Raw genomic sequence first — 22,264 nt, 5'->3', positions numbered from 1 at the left:
GCAGGAGTGGGTGACACCATCCCGGTGCTGGGTTAAAGCGCAGCAGATCTGAGCTCCTTGCAGCCCCCGTGCTGCCCTGCGTCCCCATTCCCACCGCAAGGTTTGGAGGCAGCAGGAGCTGCAGGTGACAGCGGTGCCCCCCGACAAAGGGTTGTGGGGTGGAGGGGGCCGGGAGGGGGCAGCCGGCTCGTCGCTGTTGACTGCCGGCCCTTTTTTTTTCCACTGGAAAGTCCCGCCCGCAGCCAACCCCTGGCCCCAATCCCGGCCCATAATGCAGCCAAGGGCCGGGATGGTCCACCTGCTGCGTAGAGGGCCGGGGGCTGCGTGGCGGTGCTGCTCCCCCCTCCCACTTAACCCCCCCCCTGTTACCACCTGGGGAAACTGAGGCACGGGATGGGGCTGTGTCGGACCGACGCCACATCCCCATTGCACATAAGAGTGGGGTTATATGGTTATATACTACCTGCAGGGTGGTTTATTTGGGGGGAAAGTCGTCCCAGAGAGGGGTCGGGGGGGGTGGGGGGGGTCACCTTTATGGCTGCATCTCCCAAAGGTGGGTGGGTTTTGGCTGAGGGGGGTGGGGAACCCACGGCGGGGCGGGGCGGAGGTCGGGGAGGATGGGGGGGCGGCATTCAGGATGCTGCAAAAGGCAGTGTGAATGTTAAGGGGGTCGGGGAGATCGTGAAGGTCTGAGGGCTCAGGGCGCAATAGAGAAGATGGGGGTGGGCTGGAGGATGAGCACAGCTGTGCCCCCCCCCCAGGCTCCATCCCTCCCGGATCATTCCTCCCTTCTGTCCATCCCTCCCTGGTTCTGCTCTTCTGCTGCTCCGTCCTTCCACATCTCCTTCCTTCCAATTTCCATCTCTTCCCATCTTCATCCCTTCCCATTTCCACCCTTCCTCATCTCCACCCCTACCCTGCATCCGTCCCTTCCCATTTCCTTCCCCATCTCCATCCCTCCCCGGTCCCATCCTTTCCTGCATCCATCCCCAACCCTCCCCACCACCCCCATCCCCATATCCCATATGCCATATGCCATATCCCATATCCCATATCCCATATCCCATATCCTATATCCCATATCCCATATCCCATATCCCATATCCCATATCCCATATCCCATATCCTATATCCCATATCCCATATCCCGTATCCCATCCCTCCCCGGACAACGGGAGCAGAAGGGATGGGGTGAGCCCCCTCCCCACACACAGCCCCCAGATCTCAACCTGCTCCCCCCATCTCTATGCATTTATTTCTATGGCTGGAGGGGCACAACTGGGGACTCCCCCCCTCACACTTGTTGGGAACTCCTTTATTGGAGACTCTCTTCCTGCAGCCCGGGACTGCTCGAAGAACCCCCACGTTCTTTTAAACCCGGGGGGGCGGTCCCTGTTATCACCTGACAGCCCCCAGTGCCCTCCCCTTGGCTGGGGGGGGGGGGGGGGGGGGGGGGTTACCTGTCTGGGATGGGGACCACAGATGTCCTGGGGAGGCTCATCCCCCTCCCCACCTCCCCCCCCCCCAGTGCAGAGCTGGGGTGCAGACGTTGCAGAGAGAGTGGGGGGGGTGTTGAAGAGTCCATCGTCCCTCCCCTCTCCTTTTTGGAGCTTGATATGATCTGCAAAATGTCCCCCCCCCCCAAACACCACACACAGCCTTGGGGTGAAGGGACCCCCACCATGATCCTGAACCACTTCCTTGCAGGGGGGGCACATTTATAAGACTGTGAAGGCTGGAAATAGTCATGCTGTGTACTGTCCCCCCCAGAGGCAGAGGAATGGTCGGGGGGAGGGGGCTGTGCTGAGCTGGGGGGGTGGTCCTGTAGTGGGGTTCAAACGCCTCAATAGGGGTCTTTAGGAAACCCCCGGGTGGAATGAGATGGGATAGGATGGGATGGAGGGAGTCAGCTCCGTAAGAGCCCCCAAGGTGTGATGAAACGAAGGGGGGGGAACTTCATCCCTTTGGGACCCTCAGGATGTGATGGGGTGGGACTGGGAAATCGCAGCCCCTTAGGCCCCCCCGGAACGGCATGGGATGGAGGGATGGATCTCAGCCCCTCGGGATCCACAGGATGTGATGTGATGGGGGTTGAGTGAGGGGGCAGCTGAGCACCCTGAGACCCCGAGGGTGGCACTGGCGGGGTCTCAGCCCTCTGGGACACCCAGGATGGGATGAGATGGGGGGGGATCTCAACTCCTCGAGAATCCCAGGGTGTGATGGGGGGGGTGGGGATCTCAGCCCAGTGGGACCCCGAGCTTGGAACATGACTGAGGGGGTCTCAACTTCCCTGGAGCTCTGGAATGTGGTGGGAGAGGGTCTCAGCCCCCTGCCCCCCATCCCTCCCGATGGGATGAGACTGGGGAACATCAACGGATCACCGTGAGCACGGCCGTGTCCGTGTGTGCGTGCGGGCATGTGTTTGCGGGGGGGGGGCACTCACCCTGACCCCCCCCCCTCTACACCTCCCCTCTCCCTCCCTCCCTCCCTCTCTACCCGCCGGTGCCGTCCCGGAGGAGGGTCGGGGGGGCCGTCCCGGCTCGGGTTACAGAGCCCGGGGGGCCGCGCCGGGACATATACGCGGCGTCGGGGCGGTGCGGCACTGCTCGGCCCGACGGACGGTGAGAGGGGCTCCGCCGCCCGCCATGCACGGCCGCCGCCCGCCCCGCTCCGCCGCGATCCTCCTCCTCCTCCTCCTCCTCACGGCCGCCGCAGCCGCGCAGGACCGCGACCTCCGTGAGTACCACCCGCCGCCCCCCCCAGATCCAACCCCCCACCCCAACCCCGCTCCACCCCGACGGGACGCGGAGCTGCGGGATCCCTGCGGTGCGGTGGGGGTGCGGGATGGGGGGAGAGTGGAAGTTGTGTGTGTGTGGGGGGGGGGGACAGCGTGGCGTTGAGGGAGGTTGTGGGGGGAAAAAGGGGAAGGAGGACGTGAGATGGGGGGGCGGCGTAGGGGTATGTGGGGAAAGTGATGGAGAGTGTGAGGATGGGGGGGGAAATGGGGTAAAGAGTGAGGATGGGGGGGGACGGTGTGGGGCAGAGGGAATGTGTGGGGTGGGGGGGACAGTGAGGGATGTGTGGGGAAAGTTTGGGATAAGTGGGGAAAGTGATGGGGACGGCGTGGGGGGGGCAGGTGGGACTGTATAGAGATAGTGGGGGAACAGCAGGAAGGGGGGGGACAGTGTGGGATGTGTGGGGACTGTGTGAGGATGGGGGGGACAGGTGGGAAAGGGTGAGGATAATGGAGGGAAGTGGGGGGAGCTGTGGGGTACGTGGGGACAGTGTGGGATAAATGGGGACAGTGTGAGGGTGGTGAGGGGGAGACACAGCAGGGAACGGTGCGGGGCTGAAGGGGAATGTATGGGGACAAAGGGGGGACAGTGTGGGGAGGGGGGGGACACATTGAGACGAAGTGGGGTGATGTGACGGGGGTGGGGTGAGGACAGCGAGGGACAGTGCAGGCTGTGTAAGGACAGGGGGAGATTGTGTGGGATGGGGGGGCGGGACAGCCTGGGAATGGGGTTTGGGCAGCATGGGGACCATAGTGTACAGATGGGACAGTGGGGTGCAGTGTGGGGACAGAGAGCTGTGGTGTGGGGCAGTGGGGGACAGCTGGGGATATGACATGGGGTCCCACTGTGGACATGGGGTCCAGCCTTTGGGCCCCTCCTGGCCACCCCGGGGGGGCTCTGGGGACACTGCAGCACTTTGTGGGGACACCGGGACACATCCCTGAGGCACAGGGACACCTCCTGGGGGGGGTCACAGGGACGGCTTCTGGCCATACAGGGGTACCTTGTGGTGGGGACACATCCCAGGGAGCCTGGGGTACACCCTGAGCACACGGGGATGCCTTTGGGACCTTGGGGTGTAGCATGATGGGGGATCCCCAAGGGGGACACAACACAGTGACTTTGAGCCGCCTGTGGGGGACCCCAGTTAGGGACACTTCTTGGGGACCCCAAGGCACCACATGGGGACTTCAAGGCCCCTTTTGGGGTCGCTGGGACATATTCTGGGGACACTTCATGGGGTCCCCAAGGAACAACGTGGAGTCGTTGGGGCCCCTCATGTGGTTCCTGGGGCCTCTTTTGGGGACATCAGGGGATCACCTGGGGATGCTGAGGCTCAATGTGGGGACAGTGGAGACACCTCGGGGACAACACTTGGGGATCTGAGGCACAACTGGGGACCCCGGGGCACCACCTGAGATTTTGGGACCTTTGAACACTTCTTGGGGACACCCCGCAGACCCCATGTCCCCTCTGGGCTCCCTAGGAGTACTGGGAACTGCCCCCCCCTCCCCGTTATCCCCCCCACCAGGTTCAATCCCGTCTAAAAGCGCTGATTGTCCCCGTGATGCGCAGTGACACCGAGTGTCTCCGGGGTTGGGACACTCCGGGGGGAGGTCTCCTCACTTATCCCCCCCCATCCCCACCCCTCACACCCCGCTGCGCACCGCCTCGCTGCTTGGGGAGCCTTCCTCCTCCTCCTCCTCCTCCTCTGGATGGGATGGGGGGCATCACATCCAGCCCATCACATCCACCTCCCCCCTTCGCTGCCAAATACCCGCGTTTCACTCCATCCCATGAATCGCTCCATTCATTGCGCACGGGGAAGGCGAACCGGGAGGGGAAGGAGGGTGGGCTCGGGGAGGGGGAGGGTGGGGGGTTCCCCATGCCACCACGGTGCGGGGGTGATGCCGTGCCCCCCCCCTCCCCACTCCTTCCCCCCCTTTCCCCACCCCATCACCCCCGCAGCGGAGGCCTCCGGGGGCTGCGTGCAGGACGGGCAGATTTACAGCGACAAAGACGTTTGGAAACCGGAGCCGTGCCGGATCTGCGTGTGCGATACGGGAACCGTTCTGTGCGACGAGATCATCTGCGAGGAGCCTCGGGATTGTCCCAACCCCGAAATCCCCTTCGGAGAGTGCTGCCCCGTCTGCTCCGCTGAGCCGCCCGCCGCCGCCCGTAATTTATTTATGAGCCCCCCCCCCCTCCAATAATCACTTTAATTACCCCCCCCCCCCTCCCCAAATCCCTGCACCGATAAATAAATTACCGTGCGCTTCTTGCCCCATGGATGGGGGCTGATCCATGGGGACGGCGGGGAAAAGGCAACTTGGGACCCTCCTCCCTAATAGGGCCCCCCCCTCCCCATAGGGAACCCCCCCCGGGATCTCCTCTCACCCCCAGAGAGCTGCTTTTCCACTTCTTTTGGCCCCCTCCTGCCTTTTTAGGGGCCCCTTTTGGCCTTTTATTACCCATTTTTGCCTCTATTTGCCCTATTTTGCCTTATTGGAGTCCTTTTTATTGCCCCCTTTCTCCTCCATTTCCCCCCCACCTTCTTTTTTTGCCCTTATTTGCCCCCTTTTTTGACCCCTCTTCATCCTTCTATTACCTTTTTTAGACACTCTTTCCCCCATTCTTGGCACTATTTGCCCCTTTGGGGTCTTTAATTCCCTCTTTTCCCATTTTTGCCCAATTTTTGCCTCCATTTGTCACTTTTTTTTTGCCATTTTGGGCTCCTCATGGGACTTTTATTGCCCCCTTTTCCCTTTCTTGCCCCTTATTTGCCTTTATTGGCCCTTTATTCTCACTTCTTCCTTCTTTTAGCCTCGTTATTCCCCCTTCCTTACCCCCTTTTCTCCTGTGTCCTCTCCCCTTTTTTTGCCCTTATTGTCATTTTTTGGCCCTTTTGGGGCCTTCTTGGGACTTTTTCCCCTTTATTTAACTTTTAGGCCACACTTGGCCATTTTTGCTTCTTTTTATTGCCATTTTGGAGCCCCTCTTGTGCCTTGTTTCCCCTTTCCCCACTTATTGCCCCTTTTTGTCTCCATTTGCCCATTATTCTCCTATTTTAGCAATTTTCAGCCCTTTTTTTGCCCCCTTTCCCCCCCTTTTCTCCTCTTTTCCTACATTTTGGCCTTCCCCTCCACCCCTTTTTGCTTTATTTTCCCTTTTATTGTTGATTTTTTTGCCCCATTTTGACCTTCTTGGCCATTTTATTCCCTTTTTGCTTCTTTCTTTGCTGCCTTTTAATCCATTTCTGCCCCCACACTCCCCACCCCACTATTTTTTACCTTAATTTACCTCTTTTTAGTCCCTATTTACCCCTTTATTGGCCTTCTTACCTCTTTTTATCCCCCCCCCCCTTAATTTTTGCCTTTTTTCCCCCTTCTCCCACTTTTTTTGTTCCCCCTTTTGCACTTTTCCCCTCCTTTTTGTCCTCTTTTCCCCCCAGTTGTGACCATTTTCTGCCCATTTTATTCATTCTCAGTGCACCCCCCCCCAGTTTTGCACTACCCCACGGGGGGGGTCACAGCCCCTGCTTGGATTTGGGTTTGTTTCTCCTCCCCACATTGTTATGGCCGCCCTAAATCTCCCATTATTCACCCAAACCCCATTTCCCAATCCCCAAGTGATGGGGAAGAGGCGCTGACCTCAGTTTTCCCACATCACCCCAACCCTCACCCCCCAATTTCAACCACCCCAAAGCCCCCAAAGTTGCCTTTTTTTAACCCTTTCCTGCCCCCAGCCATGGAGGGCTGAAGGGTTGAGCATCCCCCCCCTCCGCAGCCCTAAGCGTGTGGCTCCGCTTCAGCGTGCTTCGCTTCTTGGGGGACCCCAAACTCACCCCCCCAGTGCCTCCCAGTTCAATCAGCCCCCCCACCCCCAATCCTTGTTCTAATTTCTCATTGTTTCTTTCCCTTCCCAACAGGAAAACCTGGCCCCAAGGTGAGGCTGTTCCCCCCTCCCACCTCATTTCCAACATAATCCCCAATTCAGGGGGTTTTCACTTTATTAAGAGGGGGGGGGGAGAGGTATGAAAGGGGTGGGGGCTTGGATATGTGTGTGGGGATTTGGGTTTGTCCCTTCCTGGGAGGGGTGATTCAGTTCATGTGGGGGGGGTTAGTCACTTCTTGGGGGGGTGGGGGGGGTCAGAAATATGGGGGTGGGCACAAGAGGGGCAGCCCCACTTTCTCTCACCCCCATCTTTGCTTTGCAGGGTCAGAAGGGAGAACCCGGAGATATTAAAGATGTAAGTGATGGAGAGCGGGCAGGGGGGCGGGGGTCCCAAAATGGGGTGTTGGGGGGGATTGTTACCATGGGGGTCTGTATCCATGTGCCTTCCTCTCACCCTCCCATTATTCCACCCCCCCTCCCCATACAGGTTGTAGGACCCCGAGGGCCTCCAGGACCACAGGTGGGAGCTCGTGTCTCCAGGCACCACATTGCTGGAATATTTGTGGGAGGGGGTGGGAGCTTTTTAAGGGGGGGGGGGGTGGTGCTGGGGAGAGCTGACCCCCCCTCACCTCTTTAGGGCCCAGCAGGAGAGCAGGGACAGCGAGGGGACCGTGGTGAGAAGGGGGAGAAGGTGAGTGCACCCCCAGAAGTGGGGGAAGGGGCACAAAGTTCCCCCCCCCCCCCATCAACACAGAGTGTTTTGGGGTACAACAGTGCTGTGTCCCCCCCATAGGGTGCTCCTGGCCCCCGTGGAAGGGATGGAGAACCCGGCACCCCTGGGAACCCTGGCCCCCCTGGGCCCCCCGGACCTGCTGGCCCCCCTGGACTTAGTGGAGTGAGTATTATGGGGTGGAGGGGGGGGGAGCATTTTGGGCTGAAAAATGGCCGTTTTAGGGCTGAGCACTTTTCTGTTTGCAGAACTTCGCGGCACAGATGGCGGGCGGCTTCGATGAGAAGGCGGGTGGAGCACAGATGGGCGTCATGCAGGGACCCATGGTAAAGCCTCCCCCTCCCCAAACCCCCTACCACCCCAAAACCAGGACTCCCTCCACAACTCAAACCCCTCTCCCCCAAAAATCTCAAACCCAAACCCACACTCAGGACCTCAACTCCGCAGCCCCATTGTGGGGCAATGGGTGACCCCACAGCACAGCCACCATTCTGGGGAGGGGTACCCTCTGTTTTTGCAGTCTGGGGTGTGATGGTGCTGACAGCCACCCCCCCCCATCTCACCTATAAAACACCCCAAACCCGCACCTGGGTGTCCCATAAGGGACCCTGTACCATCACCAGTGTTTTCAGGGGGCACCCTCTGTTTTTTTTTGGGGGGGAGGTGCTGATGGTGATGACCACTTTGCTTCCCCCCAACCCAAATAAGCCCACAACCCAACAACACAACCCTGGGGGTCTCATCCCTATAGTGGGACACAGGGGGTGTCTCATCCCCGCAGCCCCACTGTGGGACATGGAAGACCTGCAACATCACCACCACTCGGGGGGGAGCACCCTCTGTTTTGGGTGGGGGGGGATGATGGTGGTGACAGCCACCTCTTCCCCTCCCCCATAGTGACACTGTCCCTCATCTCTCTCCTTACAGGGCCCCATGGGACCCCGTGGCCCCCCTGGCCCCACTGGTGCACCTGTAAGTACCTGCAGCCCCTTGGGCTCTGGGGGGGGCTCTGGTTGGGTGTCCCACACCCCCCCCCCCCCAATGCCACCCTCTATGCCCTCTCCCCACTTTAGGGTCCTCAAGGATTTCAAGGCAGCCCCGGTGAACCCGGCGAACCCGGCACTGCTGTGAGTGTCCCCTCCTTGTCCCCACTTCTGCCCCCCTTTGTGTCCCTCCTCAACTTGGGGACATGCCTCCTGCCCCCCCATCCCCCCTTGACCTCACCTCTGTCTCTTTGTCCCTCATAGGGCCCAATGGGTCCCCGGGGACCTCCAGGACCACCTGGGAAACCCGGTGATGATGTGAGTCCCCCCGTACCAGCAGTGCTGAGCATGGGCAGCTCGGTACACTGATGCTCCCATTTTGAGCGCTGCTTCCTCTCCATTAAAACCCCATTATTTCCCTGCAGGGTGAGGCAGGCAAACCTGGCAAATCTGGTGAACGTGGCCCCCCCGGCCCCCAGGTGAGGCAGCACTGGACTGAAAGCTGCCCCCATCGCTGCCCCCAACCCTTTTTCTCCCCTTCCCACCTCAAGTTCACCCTAACCCTATTTCTCCCCACAGGGCGCTCGTGGCTTCCCTGGGACTCCTGGTCTCCCTGGAGTGAAAGGACACAGAGTGAGTGCCCCCCACCCCACACTGTCCCCCCATCACTTATATCCTACTATGCCCCCCCATGACATTGTTCTGACCTCTCTCCTTTCCCCAAAACCAGGGCTACCCCGGTTTGGACGGTGCCAAAGGAGAGGCGGGGGCACCTGGAGCCAAGGTGAGTGGGGGGCAACCACCTCCATGCTGTGGGGATGTGGGGCTGTGTACCTCAACCCGGGGCTCATCCTTTCTTGACTCTTTTTTCCATATAGGGTGAATCTGGTTCACCGGGTGAGAACGGCTCCCCTGGCCCCATGGTGAGTGCAAGGGGTGGGCATAGGGGAAACTGAGGCACAGAATGGGAGGATGGACCCCATAACCTCTGCACTGAGCCTGACCCAACACTGTGCCCCCTCCACCCCCACAGGGACCCCGTGGGCTGCCTGGAGAGCGAGGACGTCCCGGCCCCTCTGGTGCTGCGGTGAGTGTGACAGTGGCCCTATAGCACAGGGCTGTGTGGGGGGGTATCAGGGTGCTGTGACCCCTCCCATGACTGCTGTCTCCCCCCAGGGTGCTCGTGGCAATGATGGTCTCCCCGGCCCTGCTGGACCCCCTGTAAGTATAGGGCTGCTTTGACCCTGCACCCCAACATTCTGCTGAGCCCCATAGGGGTTCTCTGGGAGCCCCCCCAGCCTGAGCAGCCCCCCCACACTCTCCTGTCCCCCCCAGGGACCCGTCGGCCCTGCTGGAGCCCCCGGCTTCCCTGGAGCCCCTGGTTCAAAGGTAAGGGGTGAACCAAGGGACGTGGGGAGGATTGGGGGTGGGAAACTGAGGCGTGATGCCCCATCTCACCCCACTTCTCTCCCCCCAGGGTGAAGCTGGCCCCACTGGTGCAAGGGGTCCCGAGGGTGCCCAAGGACCCCGCGGCGAATCTGGTACCCCCGGCTCTCCTGGCCCTGCTGGCGCACCTGTAAGTGTCCCAACTGCATATCACATCCATGGCATGTCCCATCCTTGTGGCATCTGCCTTGGCTCAGGAGCTGTGGGGTTGGGGACATGGTGGGGAGTGGGAGGGAGGTTGAATCTGAGCAGCAGGGGGGTTTATCCTGTGCTTGGGGATGGGGAAACAGAGGCACAGGGTGAGAGATATCTCACTGTTCTTCTTTAGGGCAACCCAGGGACTGATGGCATCCCCGGTGCCAAGGGCTCAGCGGTGAGTATGGACCAGGGTGGGAAGTGGGGAGGGGTCCCAGAACCTTTGGGGTGAAGCTGGTGGGGCATGTGTGGATGCTGGGAATCAACTGTGCTGGGAGATGGGGGAGGGTTGGAGGATGCTGGGGGTTATGGGGGATATGGGGGAGATGCTGGGAACACTGAAGGTGTTTGGGGGGCTGTGAGGGTGGGAAGTTGCTGGGGGGTGTGTAATGTATTGTGGGATGTGGGGACATTGAGGGGTTGTGGGTGTCACTGTGACACGTTGGGGGCCATGGGGAGATGATGAGGGCTGAGGGATGATGGGGGATGGGTGGGATGATGGGGGTACTGGGAGTACTGGGGGTACTGGGGGCCATGGAGTCATGGGCAGAGTGCTGTGGGATGCTGAGGGACATGGGTACACTGGGGGCCATGGGGCCATGCTGTGCCCCCTCTGATGACTGCTGTCTGCCTGCAGGGTGCCCCAGGCATTGCAGGAGCTCCAGGATTCCCCGGCCCACGAGGCCCCCCCGGACCCCAAGGTGCCACCGGACCACTGGGACCCAAAGGACAGATGGTAAGAGACCCCATGAGACCCCACATGGGGACCGCGGCTATGACCCCGCCCACTGCCCGGAGACCCCGCCCACAATTGAAATAGCACCGCCCACCTTGTCATAGGCCCCTCCCACCGTGCCGCAGGACACGCCCCCATGTAGGACCCCGCTGTGGGTCACTCTCTGTCCCCTCCCCATGTGCCCCATGGTCACTCCCAGGAGACCCTCATCAGGTCCCCAAAGGGGCCAATGGGGATGGGATGGGGTGGGGTGGAAATAGGGTGGGTGACGAGATTGGAGTGGGATGGAATGGGGATGGGATGGGCACGTGGGTAGGTATAGGGACAGGAAGGAGGATGAGGATGAGGATGAGGATGAGGATGAGGATGAGGATGAGGATGAGGATGAGGATGAGGATGAGGATGAGGATGAGGATGAGGACGAGGATGAGGAGAGGGTGGGGGACACAGATGGTGATAGGGGGGAGGATAGGGTTGAGGATATGGAAAATGTGGGATGGGAAAGGGCATGGGGCTGAAGGATAAGATGGAGATTAAGAAGGGGCAGCCATGGTTAGGGATTGAGATGGGGATGGGGACACAGCTGGGAGCAGATGGAGACAGGAGTGAGAGGAAAAGGAATGGAGACAGAGATACAGATGGGGATGAATTGGGAACAGTGACGGAGTGGGAATAGAGATGGGAGCAGGAAAGGGGATGGGGGGCAGTGACAGTGTGGGGACAGAGAAGGAATGGAGACGGGGATGGAGAAAGCATGGGGACAGGGATTTGCTGGGGATAGGGATAGGGACAAGGATGCAGATAGGGTGAAGATAGGGGTAGGGGCAGGAAAAGTGCTGGAGAGATGGAGATGGAATAGGGATAGAAATGGGGATGGGATGGAATAGGGATAGAAATGGGGGTGGGATGGAATAGGGATAGAAATGGGGGTGGGATGGGATGGAATAAGGATAGAAATGGGGATGGGATGGAATAGGGATAGAAATGGGGATGGGATGGAATAGGGATAGAAATGGGGATATGATGGAATAGGGATAGAAGTGGGGATGGGATGGAATAGGGATAGAAATGGGGATGGGATGGAATAGGGATAGAAGTGGGGATATGATGGAATAGGGATAGAAGTGGGGATATGATGGAATAGGGATAGAAGTGGGGATGGGATGGAATAGGGATAGAAATGGGGGTGGGATGGAATAGGGATAGAAATGGGGATGGAATAGGGATAGAAATGGGGATGGAATAGGGATAGAAATGGGGATTGGATGAAATGGGGGGTAGAAATGGGGATGGATTGGATGGGAATGAGGCCAGGAATGGGAGTAGGAATTGAGATGGGAACAGGGCTGGGGCTGGGATGCTGTCTGTGATGGTGGCACTGAGAGCCCATTGCCCACCGCCCTCTCTTCCCCCAGGGCGAACCCGGCATCGCAGGCTTCAAGGGTGAGCAGGGACCGAAGGGTGAGACGGTGAGTTATGGGGGGGCTCATCCAGCCCCCTCCATCCGGGAGGACCCCGCTGCGGGGCCGTGTCTCTAACGAACCTCTTCCCCTAACGAGGCCCCTCGAGGGGCAGCGTCCCCCCTCCTGCAGCGGGGGGTGGAGGGGGAACAATAGACTCTGTGTTAGGGCCGCGCTGTGCCCCCCCTCAGCCCCGGGGCCGGGGACATTCCCCCATCGCTTCATTAACCAACCTCAATGCGTGGGGCCGCTTCCCGCTGTGGGGGCCGCTGAGCCCCGGCGCCGTCGTGACATGCAGCGCCGTGTGGACCCCCAGAGATGGGGGGTGGTTTATTGGGGAGGGGGGAGCTGAACCCCAACCCCCAACCCGTCCTGGTTTGCTGCTCTGACCCCTTTTCCTCCTCTTCCTCAGGGCCCCGCAGGACCCCAAGGTGCCCCCGGGCCGGCTGGTGAGGAAGGCAAGAGAGGAGCTCGTGGTGAACCTGGTGCTGCTGGCCCTGTGGGCCCCCCCGGAGAGAGGGTGTGTGCAGGGGGCTGCCCCCCACCTTGAGAAAAACCCAGCAAACAGCCCTGACTTTGCCCCTCTTCTTCCTCCATAGGGCGCTCCTGGCAATCGTGGATTCCCCGGGCAGGACGGGCTGGCCGGACCCAAGGTGGGACATCGGGGTTATGGGGTGGTCCTATAGGGAGTGCCAGCTCCCTGGGTCCCTCCCCAACCTGTGCCCCCCTCCTGCCCCACACAGGGTGCTCCAGGTGAACGTGGCCCCGCTGGTCTCGCTGGTCCCAAAGGTGCCACCGGTGACCCCGGACGTCCTGGAGAGCCCGGGCTGCCTGGAGCAAGGGTGAGAGCTGGGGGGGAACAGCATCCTCCCTATAGTGGATGTGGGGGTGCTGGGTGGGTTCAGGTGGGGCAGAGGGGTGTGGGGTGGTGGTGGGGGCTGCTGAGTGTGAGGTCAGCAAGGTGGGGTTTGGGGGCAGTACAGGGGGTTTTGGTGAAGGGGTGTTTGGGGTTTGTTAAGGAGCGTTTGTGTTGATTCAGGAGCATTTGGGGTTGGTTAGGGGATGTTTGAGGTTTGTTACAGAACATTTGGGGTTTGTTAATGAGCTTTTGGGGTTGATTGATTCTTTTGGGGTTGATTCTTCTGAGGTTGATTCTTTTGGTTTTAGCCAAGATGTGCTTTGTCATGAAGCTGCTCTTTGGGGTTGGCTCTGTTGCTTTTGACTCTAATCAGGATGCACTTTGGCATCAGCTAAGATGCACTTAGGGGTAGTGATGGTGCAGGTGGAGTTTCTCACAGTGCATTTGGGGTGAAAGTGCTCTTTGGTACTAATTAAGGTTCTCTGTGGGATGAGTTAGGATGCATTTGGGATGAGTTCAGTTGCTTTTGGGGTTACCAAAGATGCTCCATGGGGTTTATAAAGATGCTCTTTAGGGGCATGCGGTCCCCTGTGCCCTCATCCCAGCCCCATTTCAGCCCTGGAGCTGGGCAGGAAAAGGGCTCCTTGTGTGTCCCCCTCCCAACTGGGGGCCACTCACTGCAGCCCCCATTGCTTCCTTCCCCCGCAGGGTCTCACCGGTCGCCCCGGTGATGCGGGACCTCAAGGCAAAGTTGGTCCAACTGTAAGTGATGCTCCGTGGGGTGGGGGAAGGACTGTTGGGGGTGGCTGTTGTGATCCACGCTGATGTCCCTCTCCCCATATAGGGTGCTCCTGGAGAGGATGGCCGCCCCGGCCCCCCCGGCCCTCAGGGTGCTCGTGGGCAGCCCGGTGTGATGGGTTTCCCAGGTCCTAAAGGTGCTAATGTGAGTATTGACCATTTTCTGCCCCAAAACGGAGCTGCTAAGCTCAGTGCAGGTGTGATCCCATCCTCTGTGTGATCCCATCCTCTGTCCTCCCTGTAGGGTGAGCCTGGAAAAGCCGGAGAGAAAGGACTGCCTGGTGCCCCAGGGCTGCGGGTGAGCTCCTTCTGCCACTCTGACCCCATCACATCACCTTGTGGGGTTCCCTTGCACTGTGCCCTGTGTGTGGATGGGGGAACTGAGGCACAGGGCTGAGTGCTGGGGATTTCTCCTCTGTAGGGTCTTCCTGGCAAGGATGGGGAAACAGGAGCTGCCGGCCCCCCTGGACCCGCTGTGAGTGTCACTGCTTCTCCTTTTGGGGCCAGATGGTTGAAATATGGGGTTGGGGGCTGTAGCCCCCGGATCTGGGTGGAAAAACACCCCAGGCATGTTGGGGATAAGGGGTGGGCAAAACCCCCAGTGATGGAGTGTGGGGATTTTGTGTCCCAGCTGCCTCAGCCCGGTGTGATATGGATTTTGTCCATAATCTTGGGGTGGGTGAGGGGCTGCAAAGGAGGGGATGTCTCAGAGCTGTCACTGCTGTCCTTCCTTTAGGGTCCTGTGGGTGAGAGAGGAGAGCAAGGAGCCCCCGGTCCTTCTGGCTTCCAGGTAAGTGGGGACACATGGCGGGGATTGGGGTGATGCAGGTGGACACCCCCCTAATGCCACTTCTTGTCCCCAAACAGGGACTGCCTGGACCACCAGGTCCCCCTGGGGAGGGCGGCAAACCCGGAGACCAGGTGAGCCCATTCATCCCTGGGCTGTGAGTAGGGGCTTAGCCCTCTCTGTCCCCCCCCAATGCTGACCCCCTAGTGCTGACCCCCCCAGTGCTGACTCTTGGCTCTTCGCTCCTCTCTGCAGGGTATTCCCGGAGAAGCTGGTGCCCCCGGTCTTGTTGGTCCCAGAGTGAGTATTGCTTGTCCCCCCTCTTGGGGACAGGACTCCTCCTGTCTCATGGAAGGTTTTGGGGGCCCAGGGGGGAGCAGAATCCAACCACCCCCACCAAAGCCATCAGAACCCCACAGTTCCAGTGGCTCGGTGTCCCCTCTCCTCCCAGTTCACCCCAATCCCAACTGGGATGGATGAGCTGCCCTCTGTACTGTGGACAATGCCATAGTGTCCCTCACCGCAGCCTCAGGGGGCTTCTCTCTAACTGTCCTCCCCCACCACAGGGCGAACGTGGATTCCCTGGTGAACGTGGCTCTCCTGGTGCCCAAGGGCTGCAGGGTCCCCGTGGGCTGCCTGGAACACCCGGCACTGACGGACCCAAGGTGGGTGACAGAGGGTGTGTGGCACTGCCACCACCACAGACCCGTGATGCCATCGGAGCCCCAGTGACCGCATCCCTGTTCTGCTTTTAGGGTGCAACCGGTCCAGCCGGCCCCAATGGCGCCCAAGGTCCTCCAGGGCTGCAGGGAATGCCTGGTGAGAGAGGAGCAGCTGGCATTGCTGGCCCCAAGGGTGACCGGGTAAGGTGATGCATCCCATAAGTGTCCTGAGTGACATCAGGTCTCAGCTCGGCTCACGTTCATCCCATCCCACAGGGAGATGTTGGGGAGAAAGGACCCGAGGGAGCTCCAGGCAAGGACGGCGCACGTGTAAGTGGGACATGGCCATGGGGTGGGCTGGCAGAGGATGCTCACAGGGACCACGTCCTCATCTCTCTCTCTCCTGTAGGGTCTGACGGGTCCCATTGGTCCCCCTGGTCCCGCTGGTCCCAACGGTGAGAAGGTGAGAGCAGCATCACAGCCCCCCACAGTGCGCCCCATGGAATGACCGCAGTGCCTCCACCTCTCCATCCTTTCTTTTCCAGGGTGAATCTGGCCCTCCTGGTCCATCTGGTGCTGCCGGTGCCCGTGGTGCCCCTGTAAGCACAATGTCTGCAGCCCCTGGGTGCCCCTAACCATCACCCTAAGCCCCCCATTAACTCCCTTATTTATCAGCCTCCCCCTTCTCTCCCCATTAGGGTGAGCGTGGTGAGACTGGTCCTCCTGGTCCTGCTGGATTTGCTGGTCCCCCGGTGAGTGTTTGACCCCAAAGCCCCCGTCACACACTCACGTCCTCACCCCACATCCTCACCCCACTCATGGTGGCTGCTGTCCCCATCAGGGCGCCGATGGACAACCCGGTGCCAAAGGCGAGCAGGGAGAGCCCGGGCAGAAGGGTGATGCTGGTGCTCCTGGTCCCCAAGGTCCCTCTGGCGCTCCTGGACCCCAGGTACAGCCCCAAAATGGGGCAGACCCCAAAATTCAGGACATCACGGCCCCAGTGCAGGCACACTGCAGCTCCCATTCATATTTGTAACCTGTTCTTCTTTCCAGGGTCCAACTGGTGTCACTGGTCCCAAAGGAGCTCGCGGGGCTCAGGGTCCCCCTGTGAGTACTGGGGTGTGGGCTGTGGGATGGGGAAGGAGCAGCTGTGGGGCTGAGCTGTGTCTGAGCCATGTTTCTCCTCTCCATCTCTTCTCTGATTTCCTCATTCCCTCCGCAGGGAGCCACAGGATTTCCTGGAGCTGCTGGACGTGTGGGACCACCTGGCCCTAATGTGAGTCTGGGGAGGTTCTGGGGTTGCCCCCACCTGGGGTTTGGGTGCTGCTTCCCTGTTCTGTGTGCTGGAGGGAGCACTGTGTCCCTACATGGACATTTGGGGCTTTCCTGCTCGTGTCTCTGATGTTGGCTTTTGGCCTTTCCAATGATAGAAAAGGACTTTTCTAAGGTCCTAACTCCTCAACCAAGCAGCACTGGGATGTGGGTGATGAAGATTGGTCACTTCTGGTTTTCTTTCTTTCCCATTAGGGTAACCCAGGCCCCCCCGGACCTCCTGGCGCTGCTGGCAAAGATGGCCCCAAGGGTGTTCGTGGTGATGCTGGCCCCCCTGGCCGTGCTGGTGACCCTGGCCTCCAAGGCCCCGCTGGCCCCCCTGGCGAGAAGGGTGCACCCGGCGATGACGGCCCCGCGGTGAGGATTTTGGGGTCTCCTTCCTCTGTGCACCCCCTGGCTGCACGGTGCTGTTGTTCTGGGTCTGATCCCCCTCTCTGCCTCCATGCAGGGTCCCGACGGCCCCCCCGGCCCTCAAGGTCTGGCAGGACAACGTGGTATCGTGGGTCTCCCAGGACAGCGTGGTGAGAGAGGCTTCCCTGGGCTGCCAGGTCCATCGGTGAGTGGGTCACTCTCATTTGGTGCATTGAATCCTATAGGGTGTGGAAATGTGGGGGGGCTGTGATGCTCTGGAACCCATCTCAGGGGTCTCCAGCCCCTTTTTGCAGCCTGTGGGAATACCATTTCCAGGTGGTTTGGGGTTTTGCAAAGCTCCTTTTCCCCACCTTGCCGCTGGTGCAAGGCTTAAAGCCGGGGCAGGAAAACCATCAGTGGTTATTTGTTGCAGAGGGGTCTGGGAGCCATAAAAAACAGGGAAGGGGCTGCACTGGGGTCTCTCCCATTCATGCACTTTTTTCCCCTCTTGCAGGGAGAACCTGGCAAGCAAGGAGCACCTGGCTCTGCAGGTGACCGAGGTCCCCCTGGCCCTGTGGGCCCCCCTGGGCTGACAGGTCCCGCTGGAGAACCCGGGCGTGAGGTAAGCAAAACCCAAACAGCATCACATTAACATCAGGCATCACCAACCCCATGGCACAACTTGGCTCCTGGAGCTCCCTGGTGTCTTTTCTCCAGCACTGAAAGGAGATTTTGCACAAATCCTGCTCCACCCCAGGGTTATAACGTCCTGTTTTCCTCATAGGGCAGCCCCGGTGCTGATGGACCCCCAGGCAGGGATGGTGCAGCTGGTGTGAAGGTGAGCTTGCCGTGTGCTCCCCATTGACTCTCACTGTCCCCATGCCAAAGGCTGGAGGGTTTTGCACAGATCTGACCTCTGCTCCATCTGCTCACAGGGTGAACGTGGTGAGACCGGACCTGTGGGTGCCCCCGGTGCTCCTGGAGCCCCTGGCGCTCCCGGCCCTGTTGGTCCCACTGGAAAACAAGGAGACAGAGGCGAGGCGGTGAGTGGCGGAGCGAGGGTTTAGGGTTTAGGGTCTCATTATGGCTGAAAATCTGCAGGGGTTCCCCTCAAGGTTTGTTCCTTGCACCAGTGCTCCAGCTGAGAGCATTTAAAGATGCTGTGTGGCACCAACAGCTGTTGGTTCTGGAGTGGGGTGCAGAGCATGGAGCTGTTTCAGACACCCCTGAAATCCCAAATTCATGACTTCAAGGTGGTGTTTCTGGTCCCTGGCACTTTTTGATGTCCTTTTTTCTCCCCACAGGGTGCACAGGGGCCCATGGGTCCCTCTGGTCCTGCTGGAGCTCGAGGAATGCCGGTGAGTGGTGCTGAGCACATCAGCACATCCCATGTGCCAGGCAGGGGTCTGCCACCCTGAGCCCGACACGGCCCTGTCCCCACTTCAGGGTCCCCAAGGGCCTCGTGGTGACAAAGGTGAAACAGGAGAGGCTGGAGAGAGAGGACTGAAGGGCCACCGCGGCTTCACCGGTCTGCAGGGTCTGCCCGGACCACCCGTAAGTTGGTTTGGGGAGCGCTGAGCCCCCCCATAGGATGCGGCTCCTTTGGGGTCTCTGTGGCCACCAAGGCTCTGCCAAGGTTAACGTGCTGACTACAGAGCTGTGACCACCCCGGCTTCCTCCTTAGGGTCCTTCTGGAGATCAAGGTGCTGCTGGTCCCGCTGGTCCCTCCGGTCCCAGAGTAAGTCCTGACAGTGGTGTTGAAAGGGGAAGGAGCAGCACTGCCCTCCCTGGGCACCTGCAGCCTCTGTTCACTCCTGATTGCTCATTAGTACCACGAGTTAATGGCTCTCCATCTCCTTCCCTGCCCTGAGGCCTCACAATGCCTTTTCCCCCCATTTTGGGGCTCTCTCTTAGGGTCCCCCCGGTCCTGTTGGCCCCTCTGGCAAAGATGGCTCCAATGGCATGCCTGGCCCCATTGGTCCTCCCGGTCCCCGCGGACGGAGTGGTGAACCCGGCCCTGCGGTGAGTCCTGGTGTGGGGAGGCAGGGAATGGGGTCCAGCTCCCAGAGCAGCCCATCAGCATCACTTCTTTCTCCCATAGGGTCCTCCTGGAAACCCCGGTCCTCCCGGTCCTCCCGGCCCCCCAGGCACTGGCATCGACATGTCTGCTTTTGCTGGTCTGGGTCAAACAGAGAAGGGTCCCGACCCCATCCGCTACATGAGGGCAGATGAGGCGGCCGGAGGGCTGCGGCAGCACGACGTGGAGGTGGACGCCACACTCAAATCCCTCAACAACCAGATTGAGAGCATCCGCAGCCCTGAGGGTTCCAAGAAGAACCCGGCCAGGACCTGCCGTGACATCAAGCTGTGCCATCCCGAATGGAAGAGCGGTAAGAGTTCCATGCCTGACTCTCCTGGCCTCCCTTCTTCCTCAAAGAAGAGTATCCGCAGCATCCTTGTACCAATCTGCAGTCAGGTTGGGTGTTAGGAAAGATTCCTTCTCCAAAAAAGTGGTTGAGAACCAGAATGGGCTGCCCAAGGAGGTGGAAGATGGGAACATGGCCTAGTGGGGATGAGGCAGCAGTTGGGTCTGTCTTAGAGGTCTTCTCCAATCTTAATGACTCTGTGCTTCTATCATGGGCATGGTGGAGATGGGTGGACATTTAGATGTGGTGATCATTGAGGTCTTTTCCAATCTTAATGACTCCTAGACCTCCCTGACCCCATGAGCATTCTGTTTGTCCTCCCCACTGCAGGCGATTACTGGATTGACCCGAACCAGGGCTGCACCTTGGATGCCATCAAAGTCTTCTGCAACATGGAGACCGGCGAGACCTGCGTCTACCCAACCCCCAGCAGCATCCCCAAGAAGAACTGGTGGACCAGCAAGACAAAAGACAAGAAGCACGTCTGGTTTGCAGAGACCATCAATGGTGGTTTCCACGTAAGTGTCCCCCTGGTGTCCTTTTGAAGGACTGATCCCACCTGGATCCTTCCTTGTAGTTACAGTGATGGATTTCAATGAAGTTTTAGGGATATTTTGAAGGTGTAGAGTTGGGTCAGTTTAGCTCCACAAATCAAAGGAAAAGGATGGGTTGGAGCAACTGAGCTCCCTCTGTTTGTTTGGCCTGGAAAAGATGAGGATGTGGGGAGGCCTCATGGCCCTACAGCCCCTTATGGCCCTACAGTGGTGCTAGGAAAAAGTTCTGCACCAGAGGGTGTTGGGCACAGCACAGCCCCAAGATGACGGAGCTCAGGGAGTGTTGGGACAGTGCTCTCAGACATCAGGTTTGGGTTTTGGGTCAGATCCTGGGTAATGTGATGTACAGGGGGCAACCAGCCCATGGGTGGGCATTAAGGACCCTTCCAACCCAGCCATTCCATGGTTCTGTGATCTTTAAGGACCCTTCCAACCCAACCATTCCGTGGTTCTGTGATCTTTAAGGATCCTTCCAACTCAGCCATTCCATGGTTCTGTGATCTTTAAGGACCCTTCCAACCCAGCCATTCCATGGTTCTGTGATCTTTAAGGATCCTTCCAAACCAACCATTCCACGGTTCTGTGATCTTTAAGGACCCTTCCAACCCAGCCATTCCATGGTTCTGTGGTCTTTAAGGTCCCTTCTAACGCAGCTATTCTGCGATTCTGTTGGTGTTATGATCTTTAAAGACCCTTCCAATCCAAACCACTCTGTGATTTTTTCAGCCATCCAGGAACCAGAAGCATGGAAGCCTTCCCAAAAAGCTCCTGAGAGTAAGGTGGTTGTGATGCCCACAGGCTTTAACTCCTCACCTCTTCCCTCCAGTTTAGCTACGGCGATGAGAACCTGTCCCCCAACACTGCCAGCATCCAGATGACCTTCCTGCGTCTCCTGTCCACTGAGGGCTCCCAGAACGTCACCTACCACTGCAAGAACAGCATCGCCTACATGGACGAGGAGACGGGCAACCTGAAGAAAGCCATCCTCATCCAGGGATCCAATGACGTGGAGATCAGAGCTGAGGGCAACAGCAGGTTCACCTACAGCGTCTTGGAGGACGGCTGCACGGTAGGTTGCATGCAAAAGAAAGGTGTAGATGGGGAGGTGGGGTTGAAGTTGTGGGGCTGGAGCTGCTGACGACATCCCTGCCCTCCTTTTCTCCCCAGAAACACACTGGCAAATGGGGCAAGACGGTCATCGAGTACCGGTCGCAGAAGACCTCGCGCCTGCCCATTGTAGATATTGCACCTATGGACATTGGCGGAGCCGATCAGGAGTTTGGCGTGGATATTGGCCCAGTCTGCTTCTTGTAAAAAGAGTTTGTTTTATTTGTGTGTTTGTTTGTTTGTTTGTTTGATGTTGTTTTTTAAAGAGAAAAAGGAATCCAGCCCAATACCATAAAATCCAACCAATCCCACCCCTGAGGACCCGAACGTTTCCCATCACAACTTCTGCACTGAACGGATGGCACGATCCCGCGCTCCCCTTTGGGACCCTCCAGCGCTGTCACTGGGCAGACTGAGACATAAAACCACGGGCTTATTTATTTATTGCCTTCCTGGAAGGCCTATTTTGTGAGGTCGGGCGGAGGGTGGGAATCGATCTGGCAGGTCTGAAGCCCCCTCCCCATAAAGGGAGCTGGCAAACGCAGGTATCGCGAATCCCCTCCCCTCCCCGCGTTATCACCAGCAGGAGTGCTAATGTATCATACAACAGAAATGGTGCTATTCTTGTAAAACGAGTCTGTATTTTTTAACATCAGTTGATATAAAAACAACAAAAAAAAAAGAACACAATACTTTTGGTGGAAAGTAAAAGCGGTTGTGTTTGTCCTTCTTGGTTCCCTCCTATTGTGGACATCAAGTCCAGCCCCTTCCCTGCGCTCCACTTTAAGGGGTCAAATCTCAGCTTCATGGGTTTGAGATATGGAAAGGGATAGAGATATGTAAACCACAACTGATATCAGACCCCTTTGGCCCCTTCTGTGCACCCACAAATAGCATTTAGGGTTAGAACTGACAATGGAAGGGTTCAGGGCTGCAGGGCGCACACCCACCCTTGTAATAAAGCAGCTCTGCCTTTAAGCTTTATTAAAGCACAACATCTGTAAATGCTGCGCTTAAGCAGCTTGTTAATTAGAGGGAAAACCCCAGTAGTTTAATTGCTTCAAGAAAATTAGCCCGGTGACCCCATGAGATCTGCTGGCCCACAGGCTTCACTTCAACACTGCTGTTACAGGGCCAGCCTTTTGCACC

General features: G+C 58.8%; 1 protein-coding gene across 3 annotated transcripts; it reads left to right on the top strand.

Moving 5' to 3' along the window:
• Nucleotides 1-2,601: 2,601 nt before the first annotated feature.
• Nucleotides 2,602-21,826, top strand: COL2A1 (collagen type II alpha 1 chain). 3 transcript variants are annotated; one of them, XM_015850384.3, is made up of 54 exons: nt 2,602-2,736; nt 4,764-4,973; nt 6,724-6,740; nt 7,012-7,044; nt 7,177-7,209; nt 7,327-7,380; nt 7,483-7,584; nt 7,668-7,745; nt 8,347-8,391; nt 8,493-8,546; nt 8,667-8,720; nt 8,828-8,881; nt 8,982-9,035; nt 9,133-9,186; nt 9,281-9,325; nt 9,436-9,489; nt 9,579-9,623; nt 9,738-9,791; nt 9,880-9,978; nt 10,177-10,221; nt 10,681-10,779; nt 12,195-12,248; nt 12,652-12,759; nt 12,839-12,892; nt 12,983-13,081; nt 13,807-13,860; nt 13,943-14,041; nt 14,141-14,194; nt 14,318-14,371; nt 14,633-14,686; nt 14,764-14,817; nt 14,939-14,983; nt 15,250-15,348; nt 15,439-15,546; nt 15,622-15,675; nt 15,755-15,808; nt 15,891-15,944; nt 16,044-16,097; nt 16,187-16,294; nt 16,399-16,452; nt 16,568-16,621; nt 16,873-17,034; nt 17,126-17,233; nt 17,543-17,650; nt 17,813-17,866; nt 17,964-18,071; nt 18,333-18,386; nt 18,475-18,582; nt 18,713-18,766; nt 18,943-19,050; nt 19,130-19,418; nt 19,785-19,972; nt 20,835-21,077; nt 21,176-21,826. In XM_015850384.3, the coding sequence occupies exons 1-54, from the start codon at nt 2,646-2,648 to the stop codon at nt 21,320-21,322; spliced, it is 4,473 nt and encodes a 1,490-aa protein (XP_015705870.2). In that variant the 5' UTR covers nt 2,602-2,645; the 3' UTR covers nt 21,323-21,826. The 3 variants fall into 3 exon arrangements, with proteins under 3 accessions (XP_015705870.2, XP_015705871.2, XP_085390285.1); XM_015850385.3 differs by lacking the exon at nt 4,764-4,973; XM_085534159.1 differs by lacking the exons at nt 8,493-8,546; nt 8,667-8,720; nt 8,828-8,881; ... (1 more) ...; nt 9,133-9,186; nt 9,281-9,325 and having other exon boundaries at nt 8,347-8,366; nt 9,447-9,489.
• Nucleotides 21,827-22,264: the final 438 nt, after the last annotated feature.

The sequence above is a fragment of the Coturnix japonica genome, unplaced genomic scaffold (genome assembly GCF_054131305.1).
Source record: "Coturnix japonica strain WE unplaced genomic scaffold, WE-NBRP24 Scf078, whole genome shotgun sequence".
Classification (NCBI taxonomy): domain Eukaryota; kingdom Metazoa; phylum Chordata; class Aves; order Galliformes; family Phasianidae; genus Coturnix; species Coturnix japonica.
The sequence above is the reverse complement of the archived record's forward strand: the minus strand, read 5'-3'. Positions and strand labels throughout refer to the sequence as shown.

What these genes read in the sequence shown, in the direction of transcription:
- COL2A1 (XM_015850384.3), top strand. Translation starts at nt 2,646, where the DNA reads ATGCACGGCCGCCGCCCGCCCCGCTCCGCCGCGATCCTCCTCCTCCTC. An exon ending in CCGGCCCCTCTGGTGCTGCG is followed by an intron (nt 9,490 to 9,578) that starts GTGAGTGTGACA and finishes GTCTCCCCCCAG; the next exon opens with GGTGCTCGTGGCAATGATGG. An exon ending in CCGGTCTTGTTGGTCCCAGA is followed by an intron (nt 14,984 to 15,249) that starts GTGAGTATTGCT and finishes CCCCCACCACAG; the next exon opens with GGCGAACGTGGATTCCCTGG.